Raw genomic sequence first — 27739 nt, forward strand, 5'->3', positions numbered from 1 at the left:
AATGTGTGTGTGTGTGTGTGTGTGTGTGTGTGTGTGTGTGTGTGTGTGTGTGTGTGTGTGTATTTTTTCATTTTGGTGAAAAGTGGTTGAACCTTTTATGGCTCAGGAACACATTTTTCTCATCTGAATTAATATAATTGAGTTCCTCTGATGATGAATTTAGGAAGTCTGTATTTCTTAAAAAAAGTTATAAGTCCTGTTTCTTTTTTAAAAAATAATTTCTCCTGTGTCACTAAATGAAAAACTGTTCATGTTTTACTGTCAACCTATAATGCCACCACCTACTTGCTCAGAGAAGATCCTGTACTTAACCACTTACTTGTCTTAAAAATTAGAAGAAACCAGTAAAGTAAAGTTGGTTTAGACTATTATTGAATTCAAGAGGTTAGTGCATTGTGGTGATTGAGATCAGCTAGGGAGAATATTTTGTGTGGGTTCACAATGGAGACACTCCCAGATTCTACTTTCCTCTCTTAATCAGCTTGGGATCAAAGGAACAGCACTAAGATGGTTTGAGTCCGACCTATCTGACAGATCCTATCAAGTGGTCTGGTGGGGCTCCTGTTCTTCTCCTCTGCCTCTCTCAACTGGTGTCCTGCAGGGCTCGGTACTGGGTCCTCTGCTCTTCTCAATCTACACCTCCTCCCTCGGCTGTGTCATTGCCTCCCGTGGATTCAAATACCACTGCGACGCTGATGATACCCAGCTCTTCCTCTCCTTTCCACCTGGAGCATCAGACATTTCCGCATGCATTGTTGCCTGTCTGTAGGACATCTCTGCATGGATGTCTGATCACCACCTCCAGCTTAACCTCTCTAAAACAGAGATCATACACCTCCCAGCTGGCCTGTCTTTCTGTCATGATCTCTCTATCAAACTGGACAACTCACTCATTTGCCTACCTCCTCGGCTAAGAGCCTGGGAGTGATGATTTACTCAAGTCTATCTTTCTCTCAGCACATAGAAGCCACATCCCGGACCTGCAGATACATCCTGCATAACATCCACAGGATCTGTCCTTACGTCACAACAGACTCTGCTCAACTACTTGTCCAGGCCATGGTGACATCCCATCTGGACTACTCCACCTCTCTCATGTGGCCTTCCGCTACTGCCATCAAACTTCTACAGCTGATACAGAATGCTGCTACCCGAGTTGTGTTTGACTTGCCGAAGCGTTCCTACGTATCTTCTCTACTCGTTTCTCTGCACCGGCTTCCTATAGCTGCCCGGATCAAATTTAAGACCCTGGTTATTGCCTACAAATGCATCAACAGAACTGTTCCCAGCTATCTACAAGACTTGTTGATCATTCGCTACACGCCAACCAGACTGTTATGCTATTCCACATCTGCCCGCTTGGTGGTCCCACGCACGAAAGGTAAAGCGCGGAGGTTCTCGGTTCTGGCTTCGTTGTGGTGGAATGACCTACCCCTCTCATTCAGAACTGCTGGATCTCTGTCCACATTTAAAAAGGGTCTTAAAACTCATCTCTTCTGGACTCACTTCGCCCATGATCTCTTAAGTTCATGTACGGTATAATTATTCATGATCATGAATTGATCATGCTTGGATCAATCCTTTACAGAGCCACTCCTGCACTGTAATGTAAAAGTATATATACTGTATGTATCTCAGACAAACAAAAAAAAAAAAAACTACTAGGAAGGTGATTAGGAATCGGTGATATTCTGGTAAAGTTTTGTGCAGCTACTTGTGTGATGAATGTCGGTGCATATGGTGAAGGAAACTAACTGTACTTCTTAGTCACACATCTGCAGCTATGTCTCTTTCTCCTAAGGTAATGCACAAATTATATTTTTTATGAGATGTACGTCGCTTTGGAGAAAAGCATCTGCTAAGCGAATAAATGTAAATGTACATGCAGAAGCAAAAAGGAAGTTTTTGCTTAAAGTCTCTTTTTCAGCATTTATATAAATGTTCTATTTTGTTGATAACAAAACAGAGACAAAAACAAAACATAATCTCCTCTGCTGCTCCCTCAGGCTAATTAAACATATTAAGCTGTGTGTGTGTGTGTGTGTGTGTGTGTGTGTGTGTGTGTGTGTGTGCGTGCAGTAGGCTCAAGGCTGTCTCACACTGACAACTGTTGCTGGGCATTTTGTCCTCCCAGTACACTAGGCCTAGGGCTGGTGATCCAATCCTCTGTCTCCTGCTCAAAGCTGCTCTCTTTTATTCCCCACAAGTGAAAAAGTACAGCTGGATAGTCTCTTTTCTGAGGTGGGGCTGTACTCCTGAAGAACCAGAAAGAGATCCACATTAGTAGGTAGTTAACCAAAAATGTTGTCCCTTCTTTTTTCCACTTCAACAACTGACCTGACGTCCCAGTTAATCTTCTTCATTGCTTATATAATGGTGATGATGACGATAATAATAATAATAATAACAACTAAGGGATGTCAGTACTGCAACACTCTCACACTGATCACTGCTGAATTATTAATAGAACACTGCCTATACTAGGTGCTGTATAGAGGGTAGATGTTATGAAAGACAGTCTTGTGTTCAATATGAATGCTTAATGCACACATGTTGCATTTGATTCAATTGTGGCAGGCATGGTAATGTGGGAAAAAAGAATTATCAGAGTAGCTTCAACTTTGATTTATCCATTATTCTACTTTTATCCTTCTTTTGTTTTGATCCCTGATTTTAATAGTGGCTAGTATGTATTTTAAATAAGGTAATTTTTAATTATGCTGCAGACCTTATTGAAATTAATACAGAACTGTATTAAATGTACTGCACTTAAAATGGACAAAATTGAGTTATTTTCAATTTTAAAATTCAGTTCTGATTTGGGACCTAAGATTGTTTTGTTAAAGAACAACATTTGTTTTGAAACACACACACACACACATTTAGTGAACCGCTTGTCCCATACGGGGTCGCGGGGAACCGGAGCCTACCCGGTAACACAGGGTGTAAGGCCGGAGGGGGAGGGGACACACCCAGGACGGGATGCCAGTCCGTCGCAAGGCACCCCAAGTGGGACTCGAACCCCAGACCCACCGGAGAGCAGGACCCGATCCAACCCACTGCACCACCACGCCCCCCTGTTTTGAAACAAAATAATGAAAATATACATGCATTCACACAAGCCTATGCAATGTGATCTTTTAGCCTTTTGTCATTAAGTGCAAATAACCTTCCAATAATGCTATAGCCTAACAATCTGGTAAATTTTCCCTAATTAAATGCACTGTCTTGCAAAATGCCTCTTGAAATCGAGTTTGTTAGCAAAGCAATTTGTGTTATTGAAAACAACTAAATCTCAGATTGTTGGCAGCAGGGGGCAGCTGGTAGCGTAGTGGTTAGAGCTGCTATCCTTAGCCAAACCCAACATACACAGGTTCAAATCCCACGTACAGCAGTAGTACCTTTGTGCAAGGTACTTGCCCTAAATTGCTCTAGTAAAATTACTCAGCTCTATAAATGGGTAAATAATTCAACGTAGCTTAAAGTTGTTAACAAGTTGCTTTGGAGAAAAGCGTGAGCTAAATAAAAATTATTGTTTTATGAGATTTCAATGTTTTAAAAGAAATGGCTGTATTCTTTACTTGGACCTGTTTATTTGCACAAACTTGTTTCACATTTTAGTAGAGCAACGCAATGCACAGAGGACATGAGAAGGACTTATAGGAGTATTTTTTGAAGGCCTATCTTTTTGCATCCTGCTGTGTGTACTGTCAGATATTATTGGGTAATTGATCACTCAAGTTATATAAAGGATAGCTCTGCTCATTCACAACCCATGCGTGAAATGTCAGATGTGTACTTTGGGGTATAACAGTATTTGCTTGTAGTTAAGCAAAGAAAAAGATGTACTTCTTTCATCACTCATTGGTGCTTGTTAAATATAGCACATATTGATATTTGACCATAGTAGATTGTCTGGTAGTCTTTCACATTCTTTAGAATTGAATTTCTTGTATTTTTATTCTTACTTGTATTGGATTTATTTTTTCTCCAAATGCAAATAAATAAATAAACTGTATTCCCTCCAGCTTATAAACAGGTTCTGTTGCAAAAGCTATATATTGCTTTTTGCTTCTTCTATGTTTTCGCTTTGCCTTCCTCAACCTGATCCATATTCGGCAGCCTACCACCCTAGTTACCAGATGAAGATGGCCAGTGTCAGTATAGGCTGGTGCTCTGTTTTGGGGCCATGGTTGTCTACAGCCATCAGGTGGTTCTGGCTGAATACGGATGTTGTCCTTGATGAATGCATTCTTGTTGGTCCCTGGTGAACCAAGCTTAGCAATTTGATAAAAGCAGGAAGCAGGACATACAAAGTCTACATCCTTTGTACATCTTTTCAGCTGAGAATTTTACTCAAACAATCCAGGTTTAATACGATGTACATCAGCAGAGACTCATAGACCTCTAACCAGCAGCATGCTTTATTGCAAGCCGGTGTCCCTAACCATCATGCAACCTGTTGCCACTTGCATTGTGTAATTTGAGTTACATAACCTACATCGCTCCACTCTGCCGCTGTAGGTCTGAGGACGGTCTCAGAGAACATTTAAAGCATCAGTGATCCAGCCCTATGCAGCCACTGACATTTTTTGAACTTTTCGTACCACACCACTGCAGCTTGCAAAGCAGCATCTCTTAGAAGACCTTGTCAATACAAAGACCAAGTACGGAGATGTGGTGTCCTTTCTGATGTCCTGTACACATTGAATGTGAAAAGACTATATAGATCAGGGTGCTATATTTCCATCTCTGATTTGTCTGTGGCTGAATAGAGAAGCTCTGAGAGCACTCCAGTGCCTTCTTCATTCAGCGTATGACAGAGTACTGCAGTAGTGGCAGATTTTTCTTTTTTCTGCAGTGCTTTTTCTCATAACAGACAGGGTTCCCTTCAAGGCTCTGCTGCCCACACAAACCTTAAAGTCTCAAGCACTGCCAAACCATGAAATAACACGGCACAGATTTGTTTTCAAATATGAAATGTCTCCAAGTCAACTCCATGTGAATGACTCCAGCAGAGTCAATATCCCATAAAAAGATATGATAATTATTTATATTCTTTTTTGTTCTATATATTGTTAAAATAAATACAATAACATGTTTTCCCTTGCTAATGTTTCACAAAGATATAATATTTGGTAGTCAAAATAAAACTGTTGGTGTTTCAAAAAAATAATATGCCATCCCTTTATACAGCCAATGTTCAAGAGTAAAGTATGCAAAATTCCTTCCTGGCTGCCTTGTGAAAATAATTGTTTTAAATTGCAGTTATTCATATCTAGTGAGCATCAGCATATTCCATATATATTTAAACATTTATATTTGCTCACACTGGTCATTTTGCAAAATTGAAGTGGTTCAAGTGTCCTGAAAGTGTTCTAAATGTTGCATCATTTAAGCTTTGTAATCTAATGTTACAAAAGGCCTCTGTGTTTGCACTTACTCTTTGAAATTGGTTTGCCCAGTAAAACTCTGCAGGGTATTCTGTGTCTGTCTTCTAGTGGAGTGGAGCTGTCTGAAGGACTTCTCCTTGCTGGCAGGGGAAATGATCTTGGATAATCTGCAGTCTCAGAGGTGTACCATCTCAGGGCTCACCACGGTAAATGCCAAACTATTCCGCTAAACTCCAACCCCACACCACTTCACCCCACCCCCTTGGCCGACATTTAGTGAGGTAGGGGGGTGGGTCTGACATTTGTATTCAGCACTCTTGGCATTAACACCAAATCAACCATTCCACTGGCAACAGCCACCAGTCATTAAGCGTAATTTGTCTGGTATTCATGCTCTGCAATACACAAAGGAATAGGCAGACAGCATAAACCATTTTTGTAAGTTGTCAAGAGGTCAGATATTGACTACATGTAAGGGAAAACATAGTGCAATCCATAATTTCCTTCTGTATCACTGAGCTGGATGCCCAGTGTAGGGCTCTTCAAGGCATTTGTCTCTTTACCTAGGCCAACTCAGAAGTAAGGTTAAGCCCTTTGTTATTACCCATTCTCTGTTGCTCTGCCATTATATGGAAGGGAGAATTAGAAGTTTACTCCACTTCATACAAACACATTCATCTGCTCTCTCATTTACATCTGACAATAGAACTACAGTTTGACAACAGACAATTTTCCAGTATAACAAGGATAAAGTCTAATAACATTCTACTGTTTGCATTTTTTGGAGGTGGTAGTGTTCTGAAATGGGTATTATAGATATTTCACTACCACAGTGAAAGTTTAAAGAGAATTGTCATAATCTGCTACTGGCCCACAGAAATGGGTGTTAATAGGTCATGTTTATATTGCACAATAACAAAACACTAATTTAAATATGTAAAATATGTATTTAAATGTAAAAAATACATTAATCATTTATTTTTGTGTTCAACAAAAATAGACATCTTAGAGATATATTACATGCTATTTTAAAGATTCCTATTCTGTCATCTTTAGCAACATACTTACAGCAACAAATAGTTGTTACTTCACAGTATGCCAGTCTCTGTGCTGCTTCCCTATGACTGCTTATCTCAACTCCAGAAACCTAAATGTACTGGCAACAAAAGGCAGGAGCTACTATCATCATTGTTCTAAACACTGTAGTATTTCAGTTTGTAGTCCACACATAGCACATGTGTACAAAGCAGCAGTGCTGAAAGAGTAGTGCTGGAGGCTGTGGCTAACAGACTTTTTTATGGTGTGACAGGGAAGGACCTATTATGTGCAAGTCTCAGCCTACAATATGAAGGGCTGGGGCCCATCACAGCCATCTCTCCCACCATCAGCTGCACCATCCAGTAAGTAACATGTAACAAATGTCTTCAACAGGTAGCCGGGTTCATAGTTACTTTTGAGCTCATTATGTGGTGGAGAGTTGAAGTAGGTTTGGATATACTGTAGCTTATTGTTTGACATTGTTATGAGAAATGTGCCCTACGTCAAAGCCTCTACATTTGTTATTTATTTTTACGTCAAAGACATGCATATTTCAAAAGAAATGACAGGGAATCAAAAATAAGCAAGTATGGAGATAGTCTGAAAATGTTTATCCTTGAAGGTGAAAAATGCCTTTGATTTTTCAGTCACGATCAGTTTTAGATGTTCAGCTTCCTCTTTTCTCTCCAGAACCTTGGGGCTTATTTGTGTTATGAAAGTAAGAGGAGAAACAAAAGACAGGTTTAAAAGAATCCATAATACTAGGAATGTAGATAACAGGTATTTTGCAGTGCTCTTCAGTGTGCAAAAATGTTCAAGAGAGGAGGACAGTATCGCACACAGTCTTGAGTTATGTCAAAATGAGACTGAGAAAAGATGGAAAGTCTCTTTATTTTCTCCACGGGTCTTGCAGCATGTGCGCCATTTATGTCCTCCTCACCGTGCAACTCTCTGTTACCGACCACTTCATCCTTTCTTGCACCCCCTTCTTCCTAACCCATCTCCTGTTAATCATCTTATCCCTGTTCTTAATAACACCCCTGTATTTCTCACTCTGTCACATCACACCACCCTTTCACTCCTCACCCCGCCCTACACTTCCTATCCCCATCCCCCTTTTTATGCACCCCTGCTTTTTCTCCAGACTGGAGGGAGTGCGAGGGACGGGAGCCGAAGCACCGTGGCCACATCGAAGCCATGGAGCGACTGCTGCAGCAGGTCCGAGCCACACACCAGCACTACAGCTGTGGAGGTGAGAGGGGCAGACCACACATGGCCCCATCGGCGCCACTAGTTCCACCTCCAGTCATCAGGAGGAGCCCTTATTAATATCGGAGCATCTGGATCCACTTAACTTGCTCACCCTTCCCCTGCAGGGGACTCAGCCTGAGAGTCCCTGCTTCCTTCTTCCTGTCACTCCTCTCCATCCCTGTCTCTCTGACTCTCTTCCTCTGGCTTTAAAATTATTGTCTAAAGCTTTTTTGCTAGTAGATCTTTACTGAGCAGGGGTTATGAACAGGTTAAATAACGATAAACTTGTGGGGGTATAATAAACTACAAAAACAAAGGTAGCAGTGTAAACAAAATGGCATATTTAATATATCCAGTTACTTACATTAATAAAAGGAATTCCATAATTCTGGCTGATCAAGACAAAGCTTTCACATTTCCTGCCAGAGAAATACTCAAATCCCAACAGATATTTGTATTTGGCTTTTGAAAATCAAAGGGAACATTTATGGCACATTCTTAACTAAAGGGCTCTTGCTGCACTGAGACAGGTAGTGATAAAGAGGCTAGAGGGGCCTGAAGAATCACCAGCTAAGATAATAAATGATCAATAAAACCATCCAAGAATTTCCACATGCGAGGAAGTTTCCCTTCTCCTTTTTCTTGAGTGATAACATGCCTTTCAATCCGTTTGGCTTCAAGATGCACTGAGAACACAGGAAAAATAAAAGAACAAAATGCTTATATTCCATTGCATAATTGTTGTTTTTTCCAAGCATGTTGCATGCTAATAATTAAGCTTACATGCTTAAAATAGATTATTTGAATGTGAATGTCATGAGAAACCCAAATGTTTTACTTTTTTTTAGAAGCTTCTTAAAAAATGAGCTATTGCCATGTAAGTCTACTGTACTACATGCTACATACACACACACTCACACAATGGTTTGAAGGAATTTAGATCATTCCTGCATACATAAGTGTTTCCGTTCATTAATATTTCTGAGATTCTTTGTATGAGCAGTATGGTTTGAACTTTGACTTGGTCATTGCAGGACATGAATTTTCCTCTGTTTAAGACATTCTGTTGTTGACTGACTTCTGTCATAGTCTTGTTGCAACATGCAGCTTCTATTGTGCATCCAGTGACAAACCGCTTCCCTGACATTTTTCTGTAAAATTTCTTGATACAATTCTAAATTCATTATTTCCTATGTTATAGCAAATTTTCCATGTCCTGAGGCATCAAAGCAGTCCCAAACCATGGCGCTCCTTCCACCATGCTCCATAAATGGGACAAGGTTTTGGTAGTTTGTGCAGTGCTTTTTTGCTCAAGAGTACATTTCTGCCAGAGTTCAACTTTTGTCTCATCTATCCACAGAACATTGTCCCACAATTGTTGTGGAACATCCAGGTGGTAGGGGGGTGCAGTGGCACAGCAGGTTTGGCCTGTGTCTGCTCTCTGGTGGGTCTGGGGTTTGAGTCCCACTTGGGGTGCCTTGTGACAGACTGGCGTCCCATCCGGGGTGTGCCCCCCCTCCCCCCAACCCCACACCCTGTGTTGCCGGGCTAGGCTACGGCTTGCCGCGACCCCATTTGGGTTGAGCAGTTTCAGTCTGTGTGTGCGCATTCAGGTGGTCTTGTGCAAATTTGAAAAGCACAGAAATGTATTTTTTAGACCAATGTTTTCCTCCATGGTGTCTTCCCATGAACACAATTCTTGTTTAGTATTTTTCTTACAGTGGACACATGAGCAAAGACCTTGGCAAATTCAAGAGATTTCTGCAGGTTCTTTGCTTTCACTTCTTTCAGCGTTGCATGATCTTTGCAGGTTGTTCACTCCTTGGGAAAGTAGAAACAGTACTGAATTTCCTTCATTTGTAGACAGTACGTCTTACAGTGGACTCATGAATATACTGGGCTTTAGAAAGGCTTTTGTAACTTTTTCTAGCTTTATATATCTCTACAGTTCTTTTTCTAAGGTCCTCTAACATTTCTTTTGATGAGAGCATGGTTCATATCACACACACACACACACACACACACACACACTTTCAGAACCGCTTGTCCCTTACGGGGTCACGGGGAACCGGAGCCTACCCGGCAACACAGGGCGTAAGGCCGGAGGGGGAAGGGGACACACCCAGGACGGGACGCCAGTCCGCCGCAAGGCACCCCAAGCGGGACTTGAACCCCAGACCCCCCGGAGAGCAGGACTGCAGTCCAACCCACTGCGCCACCGCACCCCCTTGGTTCATATCATCAGATCTTTATTAAAAAAGCTGACTCTGAGAGTAACAACACTTTGTATGTCTTTTTATAGGGCAGGCCACTTCCAATCTACACTTCCAATCTCATCTCCTGGGTTGGAACACCTTACGCCAGTTAGCTTTTAGAGAAGTCATTAGCCTAGAGATTCACTGTGACTGGACTTTACAAGTAATTAATACAGAAATTCAGGTATTTTTGTTCTCTAACTTTTTCCTGTTATAACTATATAAACATTACTTTATACTTATACACGTGCAGCAAGTCTATTCTGATATTTTCCATGAATAGAATTAATTACATTTACATTTACATTTATATTTATTAATTTAGCAGACGCTTTTCTCCAAAGCAACATACATCTCAGAGAAAATTTGGGCATTGCATTAGGAGAAAGAGAGACATAGTTGCAAACATGTGATTCTTAAGTAAACCTATTTCGTTTCTTTCCACTTTATGCACCGATGTTCATCACACGAGTACGTGCACAAAACTCAGGATAGACTAGAGTATTTGTATTTAAACTTTTTTACATGTTACCCTTTACATTTATGCATCTGGGAGATGTTTTTCGCCAAAGCAGAGTGGATTTCAGAGTAAATAAAGTGCATCCCTCAATAGACAGAGAGCTTAGAGGCATAATTAATATAACACAACTGGATTGTTCCATATAGTTGTTTGCAAAGCGCACATATTCAAGTAGCTACCTGGCGAAATGACATACGAAGAGAAAAACTTGTAGATAAAAAGTAGTAAAGGACTACTTACAAAGGTTTCAGGACCAAAGGAAGGAAATGGATCTAAATGAGATGTGTTTTAAACCCTTCTCAGATTCAGTAGTTCTGAGGGGAGAGGGAGCTAATTTTGGTACATCAGGGACAAAACTGAGAACCAGTGGTTTTTATGATTCATACCTATAAGTCTTTATGTTCATACCTAGAATATATCAATGCAGAAATAATGATAGAAAAATTGAGATATTGTGCAGATTTGAGAGAAAGTTTTTTCCAGAACCAGAGTAAATTGCTATGATGGAAAAAAAAAATCAAATGAGTCACAGCATTAATTATTTCATAAGCATTATTTCCATAGTTGCAATTCCAGAGAAACCTCTGTATTCTCTTCTGTTGCAATAAACTGTTAATTTCTATAATGATCTTAGATTAAACTGACGCAACGGTGGTAATGCTGTAATTCAAATTCATATTTTTATTGCAGGGAAAGCACAGCTTTTTGGAGTGATCAGCTTGAAGTGCATTTTAGCTGACTTACGTGTGCATCAGCATATGTGTATGGGTGTGTTGTCACATGTGTGAGAGAGAGCAGGAACTTGTATTTTTTAATGAGATGCATATTAAATCTATAGGAATGTTGATACTATGCAATTTTTAAAAACCCTGACAATAATTTTGCATCATTTATGACTTTATAGGGGATAGCTGACTGCTTTTTACTGCAGTGAAATAGCTGGCAGTCAATAATTGAGACAGCAGTTCCTTGAAAGTAACTCATCGTACAATACTTAATATTTATCGGTTCTTTCAATGCCATTCCCGTGTCATTCGCAGTCAGCTTGGAGGCGATTAAATGCGATGCCTGGTGTTCAGACAAGCTATATACACATGGGAATACAGGCATATAAATAATTTTTCACTCACACATTTGTCCCCTTGGATTGTACATGTATGTTTGTTTGCCATGTCATGAGTATGCTATGGCTTTTTCACATCGCCGTGAGTGAAAACACCTTTTGGGCGAAGTGGGCTCGACGCAGTGCCCCCAATCACACGGCAGGTCGAAGCCCGACGTCTCGCGCCTGTGGGCGCAGCTGGCCTGTTGCCCGCTCCTAATCCACTTGATGGGCACGGGGATAGAGGTCCGCTGTTTCTGGTGCTGACAGTGCCCCAGCACTCATGCACACTGGCCCCATTACTGCACCATATAAGACTCCTCTCGGGTAGAAGAAAAAGTGTTCATCACTCATCTGTTTATGAGTCAACACTAATGATGTAAGGGGGCACACAGCCAGCCTCACAAACTATACTGTATAATTGATTTTATATAAAAGACCTCATTTGTTTGAAAATTAGGCACCCTTTTCAGCCATGCTATTTCAAGTTCTGGACAGACACTCCCAAACAGAAAACTGCCTCCCACTGAGACAGAAAAAACTTTTAAAATACACTTTCTTCCAGCTTTAGCCAGTTTCAATTACTTCCAAAGTTCAAAATTTCGGTTCAAGCTTGCAAAACAAGTCTTAATGGATTTACTGTGCTTCATGACATTTCTTGTTAATAGTTTCAGTTCCTAATACATAGAAATGAGCTGCTGAGACATAAAAGTATGGTAGTTGATGATCAGTACATGTCTAAGACAATTATTAAAACATTGTCACTAAAGCTGCCACTTGCAGGTAGTAGTATGCCATGCTGTATATTTGTGCAATAAATATGTGTGTGCTTCTGTTTGTGTATGTGTGTGTGCAACCGTTTTATTTTTTTTTATTTACACAGTTTATTTTTGGAGGACCAGTGTTCGAAAATAAATCTGCAAAATTAATCAGCACTGGTACAATGACACTACTATAAAACCCTGAGAAAAATACATTCATTTAAGGGGAGGTTATCTTAATTTATGATGTGTATATGTGGAGCTGGGAGTCTGCTTACAGACTAAGGGGTGTGCGGTGCACACAGCACCCTGTGTTCCTGCTTCAGACACAGTGCTCCCCCCTCCCCCAACAGCCTTCCACTCCACCCCCCAGCCCAGCTGGCTCACACAGGGACTCTCTGCCCAGCTATATAAGCAGCTTCTGTCAGAAGGAGCTGGAAAGTCTTGCCCGTGATCATTACAGATGAGCCCTCTGCCTTCGTGAGTGTTGAAAAGGCCCTGTTGACCGGTGCTAAATTACTTAAAGTAATGGAGAATGTTCCTTTCTTTGCCCCCTCCTCACGTTCCTGTACGGTTCCCTCTCCCAGCACACAAACTTTATGATTACATTTTGTTTGTAGAGTAGACAGATGGGGTGCCACCTCATTAATCAAAGCCATCCATTTTTCCCCCCTCCCATAAATGAAAAAGCATTTATTTATTTATTAGCTATGACATCTGGGCTGCACTGCAGGCCAATGCACTCATGTCGGGTAATCCACTTGTCAAAACCATTTAATGCACTGAACTGGAAATAGATGTAGATTTACAACTTACAATAAGAGCTGTCTTAGCCATCTGAAACACTTCACATTGAAGAGGTACTTCTTGACTGAAGGTACTATTAAGATTGTTGTGGAATATAAATAAAGACTATTATTACTATGCGAGATACTTACGGATCAACTCTGTCTTGTGCTATAGACATTCCAAGCTTAACTGGTAGGCCTACCCATACTTCAAGGCTTTATTGTAGGTGTTCATTGCAGGGCTGTTGAAAATAAAAATGAAATATTTCTGTCTGTCTGTGTCTTTTAGATTATTATGTATAGAATATCTTGTTAGAGCTTGTATTTGTTGGTGTAATCTAAGAACACTGTAACAGGTGTTTTTGTGAATTATATTAGAAGTATTGTATACTTCTCCATACAGCATGAAGTTTCATTGAGCATGATATGAAGTCTGTTCCCAAAATGACTGAAAAGCAAAGCTAACAGCCCTTTAAATGCTCTAATTGTAGCTGCAGCTTTAATCATTTCAGCTGCTTGCCTGTAATTATACCCATTTAGTAATATTGTAGTGTCATCCATATTCCCTAAATGGATAAATGCTTTGCTGATATAATTTCCCACTTCTCATATGTACATTCAACATATATTTTGTCTATTTTTTCAGTGATGGCTTAATATGTGAATCACAGGAATCTCTTTCAGTCCATAATGAATTGCTTACATGTTTTGGAGGGTTTCGCCTTTCAGATGATGATTTAGAGCAGTGCTGTGCTTGTGTGTAAAGATATTGAATTAGGACTGGATTTTTTAAATAAGCAGCCCTCCAGACTGTGGTTTTTGCGCAGTTTTGGAAAAAAAGAATATGTCAGCCATCGTAGGAGAACTTTGATAACATGGTACGCTTTGGTAGTGTGACCAAGTTTCAGTAATGACATTTTTCTGACCCACAAACATCTTTTCAGCAGAATGAACTGTTTCGTCTGCCCACTGTTTACATGAGAGCAATTACGTGACGCTTAATTTAATGGAAAGGACGTCTGAAGATTGCCATCACAGAAGTCTGTGCTGATAGGACAGACTCAAGTGCAGCTGAAAACCTTGAGATAACTTGTCAGTGAGGGCAGCTCAGTTGGGCTAAAACCACTGAAAACTAAGGCTTCTTCGTTTGTTCCTTATGCTATACACTAAGTGCAGCGTCCTCTCTGAAATGCACCATTTACAGACTTTCCACAGTATGTACTGAGGACAGACAAACTTTTATTTTGTTCTATTCGTTTTGGTTCCCTCTTTTTGCCATCTGCATTCATCCTCAGTTTTGTTTCATAATGAAAAAGCTAAAATCACTACACAGCTCTTCTACAACACAAAAGTAATGGAATTTGCTCAAGAAACACTTTTTTGACTATTGATTTCAGTTAGTTTTATTTTTTTTCTTTTTAGTCTTATTGCTGCTTTTTTAAATTAACATAAAGGTAACTCTTTGTATGTGCTTCTTTATAAGATCTGATGCAAAAATTAATGCATTTCTGTTTCTCAAGTGAATATTTATTATTAGCATTAATGCTATATTTTATTCAGTTTTTTTTTATCTGATTGCTCATAAAGGCAACATAATTTCTTTGATTTCCTAGATGTGCATGGTTTTGTCATCTATGTGTATGCTTTTGTCAAAATGTCAATATGGAAGAACTTTTGTGTCAAACATTTTATATTTTTGTCTTTCAGATACATCAAAGCTTCAAAACTCAAGCCGAAAGCAGTCTGTTTCTCGAAGCCTTAAACACCTTTTTCATTCTTCAAATAAATTTGTTAAAACTCTTAAAAGGTGAACATTTAAGTATGTTTTCTACAGTATCATTCAGCTAAACTCTCAAACACCAGAAGGTTTTAAACATTTACCAGCTCAGTTAGGCTCCTTAAAAACCACATTTGTTTAATGTAATGCACAAACATTTTCTTTTGCTTTGTCTCTACACAGTACTAGTTGATCTGGTTTAATGTTTCTCATCAGCATCAGCAAGTTTATGCCACATTTCACCTTTCCATTATTACTTTTGTTATGTTACACATTTTTAGATGTAAAATCTATCATTGTGTTTAAATTAGTTTTTCCAGATCTTGTATAAAGTTAAAATATACATCTGTATTTGAATTATAACCTTGAGTGTTACTTTCATGCCAGAGGAGATTTTTTTGGGAATAATACTATCTCTTTTCCATATTTTCATTAATCTGATAATGCCAATAACAATGTCTAGCCAAGATAATATTGAGCCCGAAGCCCATTACAGGTATTGTGATTTTCATATTGTAACTTCAGAGAAACACTTCTCCTAATCAGTTTATATGCCACCGAAACTATTCCCCGTGTGCAGTTGTGCAAGTCTGGACTGTGTTTTAGCTCAGTTCTGATGCAGTGATGCTCTGCATAATGCAATCAGCCATGGCCCTAATCTCTGTCTTCAGGGGACTCTATGTGGCAGCAGTGTTCTATCACAAGGACAGTCTGTTGGTAACTAATGAGGACCAGGTCCCCATCGTGGAGATCGATGATTCCTGCACCAGCTCCATCATGCAGGACTTTCTGTGGTTTGCAAAGGTACTCATGTACAACTGTCTACCATCATTGCTCTTTAACCGTAGCCAGGTAAATATTTGTAATTTGCCAAAAACCTAAGCCATCATGTTTTACAACAAACTGCTTAGCATGCATTTATAGAATATTAAAGACATAGAACTATGTGAAAGAATCAGGCATTTCAATACTGTTGCCATTTATTTTTGTACACCATGAGCATAAAATAAAGTGAGCAACATGGGGTTTATCACCCAACTTTCAGAAAGGTACCATTTATCCCACTAATTTTAATACAAGAACTAAAAGATGAACGCAGAAAATATTAGGCTTTCTTTCACAGAGGCATTACACATAAGACCTACGGCTCTCATAAATGGCTCTTGGTCAAATAATGTGAATGGTCTGTGAGGTAAAGGTTTGTAAGCTTGGATTTGACTGTGTTGAGGGACTGCATTGACTGGTGTGGAGACTAACAGGCTTTCTGGCCCTGCAGCTCTCCTGCATGTGGGAAGATGTGCGGTGGCTACGCCAGAGCATGTCTGCATCTGTTTCCTCATCCTCCTCTACGCTGCAGGCCCGACAGAAGATGCTGGCTGCCGCAGGGCAGCTCCAGGTTAGAACAGCCAGGCCCTGTTGCAGGGCTGTGTGCCCGTCGAGCTTCATCAGAGGTGCAGCCAGCCAGCAACTCTAACTGTACACCGTCAAGTAACGGGTCCCAGATCTCCATTAACCACAAATGCCATAATTTTGTGTACATCAGCACTCAGACATGTGTGGGCGGTTGATAATGTGCAGTTTTAGGTTAAAGTAGACCAAGGTTAGAATTGTTCGCAATTGCTAGTAATGTTTTTTTATATCTGTTTGGACATGTAGCTACTTCTGCTAGCATGTACAAAGTATGTAGTATATTTGGGTTGGAAATCTGCAGGTTAAGGGTTGAGTACAACAGAATACGCTGTTTTGTCTTGGTGTTCACCAGGACCTATTACTGTCTCCACTGTAACATAATGCAGCTGTTCACACCCCCTCAGCAACCCCGAATCATTATTTCACACATCTGAATGAATTGTCTAAAGGCACAACTTAATGAGAATCTGGGCCTGTTTACCAGCTCATTATGAAAGGGAAATGAAACAATTAATCAGGGCACTCAGCAGCTGAGACGAGCGATGCGCTCCTCTGGAGAGTTTAAGCACTGGTGTTATCTAAGAAATGACATGCCTTGGGAAAATAAGAGGGAGTCATTGAGTCTTAGGGGTTCAGACTTGCATCTTTCAATTTTCCACTCCCATGTAATTTCTCTGCTTTTTTGGCCCCAGCCACATTTGCTTGTATTGCATCTTTTTCATGCTAGACTTTATGTCATGCTTGGCTTCAGCATTTTGTTTTCTTTTTCTGGTTTTCTTATGACATCTCAGAATCTGCTGGGCACGCATAACCTGGGCCGGGTCTACTATGAGCCAATCAAAGACCGGCATGGGAATGTGCTGCTGGTGACCATAAGGGAGATGGAGAGCCTCTACTCCTTCTTCAATGGCAAGTGGATGCAGGTATCCAAGCTTCAGAGCCAGAGGAAGTCCCTGTCAACCCCAGAGGAGCCAACTGCACTCGACATCCTGCTTATCACCATACAGGTATGTGCTTGCTAGGCAGTCAGGCCAGGGGAACATCGGTTTCGAAGAGGGAAAAATGGCTTCCAAGGCCTGTTTTTCATCGTGTCACGCCATATGCATTTTGTGCACCCAGGACATCCTGGCCTACCAGAGGCGCAGTCAGCACCGCCTGGCACCCGGGCTCTATCTGGGTTACCTGAAGTTGAGCAGCTCTGTGGACCAGATCAAAGTTCTGGTTCCTCAGAAAGCGCCCAACATGTTGTGCCACTTCAAGATCCGGGACAACTGGAATGTGTCCAGGTAAAAGAGCTTGTGTTCTTTGTAACCCTGATGTTTTAGAGAATATAGCTAACTGCATACCCAGAGTCAACTTAAGTTTCACAGATCACCTTGCTTCACAGTCTGTGTGTCCGCCATTTAAATGTGGTTTAAATCAAGAGCTTCTGTCACTGTGGCCACACACCAAAGGCACAAACCACAGAGGAATTTCATCTTATTTGAAGTGAATTTCAAAAGGAAGCCTCTGGCATGGATTTATATCTATGGGCACTGTCAGATATTGTTCCTCCTAGCTAGGTCTCCAGCAGTCAGGTATTTGTGCAATTCTGCTTGACTGAAAAGTGAGGAATTCCTGGAGGCCAGACAGCATGGGCATGTATGTTTGAGAGTGTGAAATAAAGGACACAGAAAATCATCTTCTTCCTGTTTTTTGTCTTGCATGAGTTGGCCCATTGAAACCTGAAGAACACATCAGGCGCATAATGAAATACGGTGCACAGTGAATTTCTGTCGTGATTTGAGAAATTCCTATATTTCAGGATGTTCATTCCAGTGCAGGGATATTTCCATGCAGAAACTCTGGAGACCCTCTTTAAACTGTCCTGCTTAATTTATCAACACAGCGATTTATCACACTGTCCCATCTTCTTGCAGACAGGAAAAAAGAATAACTCAGATGAGAAAACATATCTGTAGTGCCTGAATAGACAAAGGAAAAAGGGACTAAGAGAGAATGAAAAAGATTTTTTGAGGCCAGAATTTCATGTAGCCATTTCTCAGCCTTGACATAAATACTTTTTTGACATGGAACATATTTTATGGGCAAAACAAAAAAGTTATTTGTTTTTGTTCTGTAAATGAACTATTTATTTATTTTAATCTTGGGTCATGACTTTGACCCTTGTAGGTCAGTCCAGACAGGGAGCACATTATCCAGCCACTCAATGTGGCAGTAAAACACTGAATTTACTAAGGCTTTCCATGCACCAGACTGAGGCTGTCAGCGGGAGTCCAAAGTGTGTCCCAGACATGGGGCTCACGTGAGATGATGTCCTGTTGCAGTCTGGGGGGAAAAAGCCTCAAAGCGATATTTTTCCACAATCGCTGCCCACAAGCTGCTCTGTGTACTCACTGCACAGGAATAAGCAGTGATCAGTGCCAGTCAACAGCTGGTTTACAATGTACATGTGTAAAGCAAAGATACAATGCAGCAAATAAAAAGGATAAGGAAAAGATACCTCAGACTTTTGTGTTCATCGTGTTGGCAATTTATTACATTTGCCTTTGATGCCAAAAGGATAAACTAATTTGTTTTTTTCTTTCAGAAAAGATGCTTTATATTAATCCAGTACTTCCTTGCTGATAAAATAATATATGAGAAAGTCCAGAAGTGGAAATGCAATTAAGCACTGTTTTATTGGACCTGTGTTTATATAAACATTAGATTGTCAAATTTCACAAATAAACTATGGAAGCCTGATAGACAAATTACCTTAGTTGTTTCTAAGTCTGCATATATGTGTCACAATCTTTCAACCTCAGAAAAGATACCAATAATTAACAAGGGACACCAGTACTTGACCTAACAGATGTCAGGGCACAAGGGTTGTATGAAAGCACACGGAGGGCAAAGCAAAGTGAGACTAGGGTGGAGCTACACTGTTTGTCTTTTTTCTCTACGCACATATCTCTCTTTCTTACCCAGGGATGAGTGGGAGTGGCTCCAGAGGCTGTCTGGCCCAGTCTACGTGGAAGGGGAGAATGAGACAGCCACCTGCCATAACCCACTCTTCTTCTATGAGCTCCAGATGGGCCTCAAAGGCCTGCTCAAACAGATCAATCTACCTCTGCACCAGGTATCTGCCTCCCACTCTTGCATTGTGCACAAGTTGCTGGTTTCTCCCCTTCCTTGGGTAGCCCTTAGTCCTGTGATCTCATTTGCAGAGCTGTCATTAGTACATGCGTAACAAATGTTCATTAAAGCTGCAGATCTGTTTGGGAATTTCTGTCCACCAGCTTATTATTTGCGCATTACATTACCTCAAATTAGCCTTCCCTGCTGAACAAAGATAAGCACTGGTACACGAGCAGTAGGGCAGTGCAAGTGTTTTTGTGAGCTTTAAAATGGATCACTGGGCGTAAGGAGAACTGAGTTTGCCTTTATTCACAGAGCCTCAGAGTGGTTTTCCTTTCACTTTGAGGTTTATTTGTACATTTATATCAGTTCTACATTGTGTGCTCTGAGTCATAAACTGTTTTCCACAATCCTGCTATTAGGCTTTATGGCCATATGACTCTGAGAGATTCCAGCAGCTACACTGCTGAAGTATTCACTCCCTATCCAGTAGGTAAATTTGAACCTTGCGTTGCAAATTTGACACAAAAAACAAGATCTTCTAGCATCCTTTAGATAGCAAGAAAACCGCAGAGAGAACTGTTTGTGAACTTGTACACATTCAGTGTGTTACAGAGAGACACATCCAGTCCGATAGTAATGCCCTGCGTGCAGCACAATGACCATCAGTACATTGGCCAGTCGAGCCAAGGGCAGAAACATCAGGCTGTGTGAATATCTGAACCTATAACGTGCGAGTATGCAAGGTACTGGTGGCATTCTGTAATTCCTGTAACCCACCCGCTCCCTGGACCCTGTGTGCTTGTGTCTCCACGTAGGCCAAGCACTTCCGTCTCTACACGCAGGAGGTACTGGAGCTGGGTCACAATGTCTCCTTTCTTCTTCTGCTACCCGCCTCAGACGATGTCTGCACCGCCCCGGGACAGACTAATCCTTACACCCTGCACTCGGGGTTCCTCAACCTCCCTCTTCAAATGTTTGAGCTAGGTATACTGGCTTCTGTTTTGCCTACAATATTAGCTCAGTGGCCTTATAAAAATCCACAGATTCCTATCTGTTCCCCCTGCTCCCAGTGGAGCACCAATAAATCACTGGCGTGGCACAAGCTGCAGCCTGCTCTGGAGGCCCCACTGCATAGAGAGCTGACTAACCCTCACAGTGTAATTCTGACCCAGTGAGATCCCATCCTGAAAACACCACATATAAAAAGCTTTGTTTAAAACAAGTGAATATGTTAATATTCAGTTGTTTTAAACACAAAGCTTTTTCTCTACTTTGGATTCTATAAGAAAGTAGGAAAATTAAAACAACATTTAAAAAAAATGTATTTACTTGTCTACGGTATATACAAATAAGCTGTATATCATATTGTCTGATTATGCTATGGGTGATAAATTGTGCATTTCTGTTAAGAAGGTGGTTTTAAAAATTGTAGACATAATATAACAATACTTATTTAATGTGCTCTTTGTTTACAGTCCACTTTTGCACTTACAAGGACAAATTTATCAGTTTGTACTGCCGGCTGTCCTCCGTGTTGGACCTTGACGCACTCATTACCCAGCAGGCCTTGCGAGAAGCCATCTCTGACACTGAAATTTCAACCGCTAAGCAACGGCAGCAGCACATCCTGGATTTTATACAGGTACTCAATGTGTCTAACTCATTGACACCAATTCAAGATCACCTTAAATGTAACGCGGAGGGATAATCCACATTCGCACTAAAAAAGACCAGAGCATCTGCTACTGGTTTCTTCTTAAGTAACGTTTTTTCCACGCAGTCAGATATCTCAGCACTTTTATAATACGAGAATACAGATTAAATGTATTTAAAATGTACATTTTGTGAAGGATGTAAATGTGGCATTCTGAAAATAAGGGATAGCAAAAACAACTTAGGTAATGGTACAATTAGGGTAGGTTATTGATGTTGTAAAAATATAACCGCTAGCCTTAAAAACAATAAAGCAGCCTGTTTTTCTTTTTACACAGTCTGAAGCCTGCATAAAAGAAAAGCATCTGTAATTTCCTTTGTACAAAACTTATCCAACTTCACCACGATGGTCTTGGTGATTAATTGAGATCAACCACAAAACCACAAGGAGCATTTTTTATGTTCTTGGATGCAAGAATCTTGGAAAAAGATTCACATAAACTACACATGACGCACTCTAAGAGCAGCAAGGAAAAAGTAATACCAATTACGTGTGCGTGAGTGTGTAAGAGTGTGCATAATAATACAGTATGTCATCTGTTACAAGAGGGTGTGAAATTATATGGGTTAATTTTGTGAAAATGGCAACATCTGTTAGAAGAGTGTGTTGTGGAAAGGATCTCAAGATTGTTTTATTTTATCGTGACCTCAGACTTTTCCACTCTTTCACTGATCTTTATCCACATGAACCATCTCTCTGCCAGTTAAAATTTTCCATTATACTTTTCCCTCCACTGAAAATGTGGAGGTTATCGGCATGTCAGGTCAGAGTAGTGGTTTCCTGTTCCAATAGTTGGTAGGGACAGTAAGAAATATGGCAAAACAATACAGTGAATACCAAGAATATTTCATTGCTATTGTTTAAAATATGTAAAAGTTTTTTTAAGTACATATTTTGTTTTACAGTGTATCAGTTTCAAAGAACTACAATTTCCCCTGAATCTTGGCTGCTAGTACTTTACATCCAAACATGTTAACAATCAGATTTAACTGAAGTAAAATCTTCATTTAGCCACTATCTATTGGTGTACAACTTAGATGGTGGATGGAGACAGACTGTGTTCCACGTGTCAGTAAGTGACCAAACTAGGTAAGAAATGGGCACAAACTCCGGAGGGACTGACACCTCTCTAGGCCCTCCGTTCTTCCTTCAGGCTCTGTTATCTTCAAGTCCTGCTGTCAGGTATCAGGTCCAGATGTAGCATGGACCTGTTTTTCTTTCAGCTGAGTCTCCTGATTTATTAAATGGGAAATGTCACTTGATGGCCTCCGTAGATTCCTTTTCCTCCAATTCCTCAACTTGTGTCTGTGCCAAATGACTGCTGCAGCCAAGAATTCCTCCCCAAACTTCCCGATTTGGCCATTCTTTTTCACACGTTCTTGCTTAAATTGCATAAATCACAGGTCATGTGTTAATTTCATAGGGTGCTTGTGTGTGGGAGAAGCATTTGTTTTATTTATTAGGAATTGTTTTATTAACAGGGGGTGTGGTGGCGCAGTGGGTTGGACTGGGTCCTGCTCTTCGGTGGGTCTGGGGTTTGAGTCCTGCTTGGGGTGCCTTGCAATGGACTGGCATCCCGTCCTGGGTGCGTCCCCTCCCCCTCCAGCCTTGCACTCTGTGTTACCGGGTTAGGCTCCGGCTCCCCGCAACGCTGTACGGGACAAGCGGTTCAGAAAGTGTGTGTGTGTGTGTGTGTGTGTGTGTGTGTGTGTGTGTGTGTGTGTGTGTGTGTGTGATTTGCATATGCTGAGAAATGCTTCTGTGCAAGTTCAATCTTAAAAAGAATGAATACAGAAATTAATGCTATAACAGTGTTTTGGCAAACCAGACACTGTAGTTAACTATACAGTTTAGCACCATCATAACTGGTAAGCATTTTTGTTTGTATGGTTGCTGTGAATGATAAGAATGAATTATCCTACAGACTGCAGTCATCAGAACTTCAGCATACCTTCCAAAATAGTCACCCCCTGATGCCAGGACTCATTTCCAGAGCAGGGAGCAGTCACAGAATCAGCCAGAAAAGGGGTCTAAATCTCCCTAGGAGTTTGTTTTCACTGGGCTTTGCAAGGATTTTCTCTTCTTCCCCTTTTGAAATAAGCATGCCTTGTCAATGCAATTTCAAAAGAAAATTTCCATGGTTACATAGTGGGATGGAAAGTATAAATGCCACATTAAAGCAGAGGTTTTGGAAGCTTCCAGCACAGATAAGACTGGGAACACATTTTGATTTGCAACCAGCTTTTGAATGATAAATCACACAGGGGCAGTGTGGCACAATGGTAGCTTTATTTGGACATGTCATATTGGCTATCAGCCTTCCAAACTATCTCTGATATCACCTTAATGGTCTGAGGGAAAAGTCTTTGCCATCAGAGGACACAGCTACAGATGATCACCCTTATGATGATAAAATGAAAAACTCACTTGATACAATTACTTATAGTAGTTTTTGTATAATACATAAAGAGCTGGCACACTTCTTGGAGCAAGATGTATGAGGCTATGAAAGTATTAACTCCTCTCATCAGCTTGACCGGTCATATTCAGTTATCTTTTCTCCATATTTCTTTTCTCTTCTTAAACCATTGATAGCATGTGAAATTAACAGTATGAAGTTGAGTCATGGCGTGACAAAGTAATCACTTGTATAATACTTAAACGACGGGTCTAATACAAGCCATCTCTTTGATATTTAATACTCCTGTGTATTTCATCTTGGAAAGGTCTCTGACAGATTCATACTTTAATCATATGTACTGTGCAGTCAGCCACAATACCTAACTCTGCTGCCTTAATAATGATTCTTCCTCATTATTAACTCAAAACTAAGGTATGATGTCCTTAATAGATGTCACTGTTGCAAAAAAGCTATTCTTATAATCTTGTTAATTACAGAGCTTCTGAACAAATACAAGCTTTCCTGCTACAAAGACATTATGACCTTAGCGATGGCTATAGCAATACTGAAAAAAGGGCCAAAGCAGCAACAGTGGTCACAGACAGGGAAAATCAGTTCATAAAGGACCATGTGTTAAATTAGTAATATTTATTTTTTACATAATTTCCAGACCTGATGAAATAAAATCTATTATTTTATCTGTACAGCCAATATTCACTCAACAAATAGCCATTTACGTTTATTAATTTAGCAGACAGTTTTCTCCAAAGCAATGCACATCTCAAAAAATAAAAAGTGCACTACATCAACAGAAGGAGAGATTGGGATGAAGACACATGATGCTTGAGTACAGTCAATTTGTCTAATACCACTGCTGTATAAACCACTATACATTACATAGCTGTATATAGGGTTTTTTTGTAATTAATAAATAGCATAGTACACGTTAATGAAGTACATAGGACATTTTTCTGAGAATAAGTTCACTGTAAAGGAATATGGACTATGCAGTTTCTTCACTGGAAATGCCACATAACAGCATGTCTGGCTTATTTTGCTGAATAACTGCATGCTAAGCAGTTAAGTGATGATGAAGTAGCTGATGCTGATGAGTAAAGAAATACAGCTGAATAAAAGTCCACACACACACACACACACACACACACACACACACACACACACTTCCTGAACCGCTTGTCCTATACGGGGTCACGGGGAACCGGAGCCTACCCGGCAACACAGGGCGTAAGGCCAGAGTGGGAGGGGACACACTCAGGACGGGACGCCAGTCCGTCGCAAGGCACCCCAAGCGGGACTTGAACCCAGACCCACTGGAGAGCAGGACCTGGTCCAACCCACTGCACCCCCTTACAATAAAAGTCCAATGCAAAGTAAATATTTTGGTATTGAATTGACCTTTACTGCACCAAAAAACAAAGTGAATGAGTTCCTGTTGAGGTGCTGAGTTTGTCCTGTACTCTATATGCCGTTTTTAACTGACAAGCCAGAAACGAGTTGATGCTGGTCTTCTGAATACACATGTGGTATCCTCCCGTGTAGCAGATGGATGAGATGTGGAGGGATGTTCGCTGGCTTACAGATGCCCTGCAGTATGCCCGCTATAAGCAACCTCTTGGTGGCCTTCCTATCACCTGGCTGGTGGACCCCAACGTGGAGACTACAATGCAGAAGAACGACTCCACATCCTCTCACATGGACTACCTCCCCACTCCTTCACCCTCACCAGAAATGCGCAGAAGAAAGGGTGCGTTCTCCAACTCTTTGCCTAGCCAGATGTATGAAAAGATAGATCTCTTTTCGATTTCTATTTTGCATAATCTGCTGTCAGAAAACTCTGTGCCTACTGTAATGACGCGTTCAGTCTGGCAGCACTTGCCAGTTTGAAGTACCCGAGCTTTGTTCTGAATTAACGAGCCATTATGAATGAAAGAATGAATGATTCAGTGATTCCAGTGTTGCTGTGTCTAGATTCTCAGGCTGGCTCAGATGAGGAGGGATGTTCCGAAGTATTCCTCCCAACCGACAGCGATTATGACTCCAGTGATGCCTTGAGCCCCAGGGACCTGGACCTGGTTTATTCCTCCTCGCAGGATATTTCTCAGCAGGCCGTGTGTGCCCTGAGTGGGAGCGCTCCCGATGTTCTGCAGGTGCACGACATCAGATACAGCGTGTGCCGGAGAGATGGCCCCGAGGCAGAATCCTGTGCTGGGAGCATGGAAGGGCTGATGCTGACAGCGATACCCCCACGGAGTGCGGACAGAGTGCTCTCTGGCAAACTGCCAGCCAACCTCCCGTCCAAGCGGAAGCTGCTGCCCAGGAGCCAGGCTCAGCAGGGCATCCTGGGTAGGCCACAGCGCTGGCTGCGTGTTCAGAGCGAGAGCCAGGCCACCTCGCTTTCTGAAGGGGTCTACACGCAGCAGCGTGACACTGACCTGCCACTGGTGTCAGTTGCTGGAGAGCTGCAATGCACTGGCAGTCCAGAGGTTGCGAGAGTGTTGAGGAGAGACACCAAGCAGAATGTGCGTCGAATCACGGTGGAACCCTGCAAGGAGGCCTCTCCAAGCCAGGACACCTGCAGCTGGACCCTAGATGTCGGGGAGTACAGCGACACCACCACTGTGTATGAAAGCAGCACAGCTCAAGACACAGACTCTGATGACCAAACCAATGCTCAAGTGTCTGAAATACTGAGCAGCACACTTTAGTGACAGGCAGCAGCAGACGTGACCCCACTGATGATGCTGTGGTCTCTTAGCACATTTGTCCATTTTTCCACCACTCTCTTTTCATGGTAACTCTTGAATGCCACGTGAGGGGTAGCAAAGGTGATTTTCAAAATAAATGTACACAGAGCTTAGCTGGATCCAGCATCCACTTAACAGAATATGTAAAGACTGATGTTGCTGGTCAACTATTTTAAAATGTAATATCCATGGCTTTGACTGTTAAAATGGTAATAATCAATGCAAGAAATTCTGAAGCACTGCATTAACTTTCGAACTTGAATATCTGCCTGTTTGAGGCTGTACTACACATAGGTTATTTAACAAAAGAAAAAAAATATTTATATTAATTGGCATTCCAGAGTAAATTTGTTTAGTAACATACAGCGCAAAGAAGGCTGTCCTGTTTTTTTTTTTTTTTTTTTTTTTCTGTTTTCAGAACAGCCAGTAAAATCAAAAATGCTGGTGATATATGCCTTATCTCTTCGTTAATGCATCACTTTACTGGTTGAATACATGATGTAGTCTACTAACAGCAAAAGAAATATTTATATTGTTCTTTGTGATTCCCATTCTAGTTTAATTTCTTGTTAGATCTCTTAAATCTCTGACATGAACAGTTCCGTAACACACAAAGGCAACAATTTCTCACCAAACCAAACCAAAGTTTTTATTGATTGCCCTGATATTTCAAACTTTGTTATTTTGTGCATGGTTTAAGACCGTCCCCAAACAAACGTTGCAACTTGCATAGTTCATGATTATACCTATTTACTAAGATGCACATGTACAAAACCAATTTTATAGTGCTCTGACCTTCTGAACCTACTACCATGGTCATAAATTTGCCACCAAGAAGAGTAGAAGGCAGTATGTTTCACTGACAATGAAGGCATTGGCTCTCAGTCATCAGCATGCAGCAGTCAATGCAAGCAACTGGTGCCATTACAATTCCATAGAAGAGACCAACAAGCTTGGCTTGGCTCTCACTTGGGTCACCCAGTTTGCAAAATAAACATTCCTTTTCAGTGAGCTCCACTCTGACCTTAAATCTTGTATGGACTTTTCCTGCTGTCATATTCACATCAGATTCAGTTAATTTACTGTTTACACTTGTGTTATTGTGTGTGTTGGTGTACTGCATCAAGACCTGTTTTATAGGCATGAGATTGTGTGATGATGTGTGTTCCTTGGTACTCTGTTCTTTATATGAATTTAAGAGAAAGTGCACTGGTCAAAGCTGAACTGACTAAGAATGCATCCTATGCAGAGGAAGTGGTACAAAACCCTGCAGTTCAAACTCTGATCAGTTTCACTGTTTGCTTCTTCAAACCCTGTATCTGTTTGTAGTGTACAGTTAATGATAAAAGTAAACTGTAAGTGTGTGTTCCTGATTTAACAATATTCTTATTACCCTCTCATTCTGGAAAAGGTCCATAATCTGTATAGCTTCAACCTTTTG

General features: G+C 40.9%; 1 protein-coding gene across 4 annotated transcripts in view; it reads left to right on the top strand.

The window, feature by feature from the left end:
• ankfn1a (ankyrin repeat and fibronectin type III domain containing 1a) overlaps nt 1-26660 on the top strand; it is a 121437-nt gene extending 94777 nt beyond the window's left edge. For all 4 annotated transcript variants that reach the window (XM_018761387.2, XM_018761384.2, XM_018761385.2 and 1 more), the window contains 13 exons: nt 5502-5599; nt 6703-6793; nt 7576-7683; nt 14816-14915; nt 15557-15689; nt 16162-16281; nt 17087-17302; nt 17415-17581; nt 19266-19416; nt 20234-20402; nt 20894-21060; nt 25094-25298; nt 25523-26660. In XM_018761387.2, coding sequence (XP_018616903.1) covers nt 5502-5599; nt 6703-6793; nt 7576-7683; nt 14816-14915; nt 15557-15689; nt 16162-16281; nt 17087-17302; nt 17415-17581; nt 19266-19416; nt 20234-20402; nt 20894-21060; nt 25094-25298; nt 25523-26259 — 2462 coding nt within the window. In that variant the 3' untranslated portion in view covers nt 26260-26660. The remainder of the gene's footprint in view (nt 1-5501; nt 5600-6702; nt 6794-7575; nt 7684-14815; nt 14916-15556; nt 15690-16161; nt 16282-17086; nt 17303-17414; nt 17582-19265; nt 19417-20233; nt 20403-20893; nt 21061-25093; nt 25299-25522) is intronic.
• The last annotated feature ends 1079 nt before the right edge of the window (nt 26661-27739 follow it).

Source organism: Scleropages formosus, chromosome 20 (assembly GCF_900964775.1).
Source record: "Scleropages formosus chromosome 20, fSclFor1.1, whole genome shotgun sequence".
In the NCBI taxonomy this organism is placed as follows: domain Eukaryota; kingdom Metazoa; phylum Chordata; class Actinopteri; order Osteoglossiformes; family Osteoglossidae; genus Scleropages; species Scleropages formosus.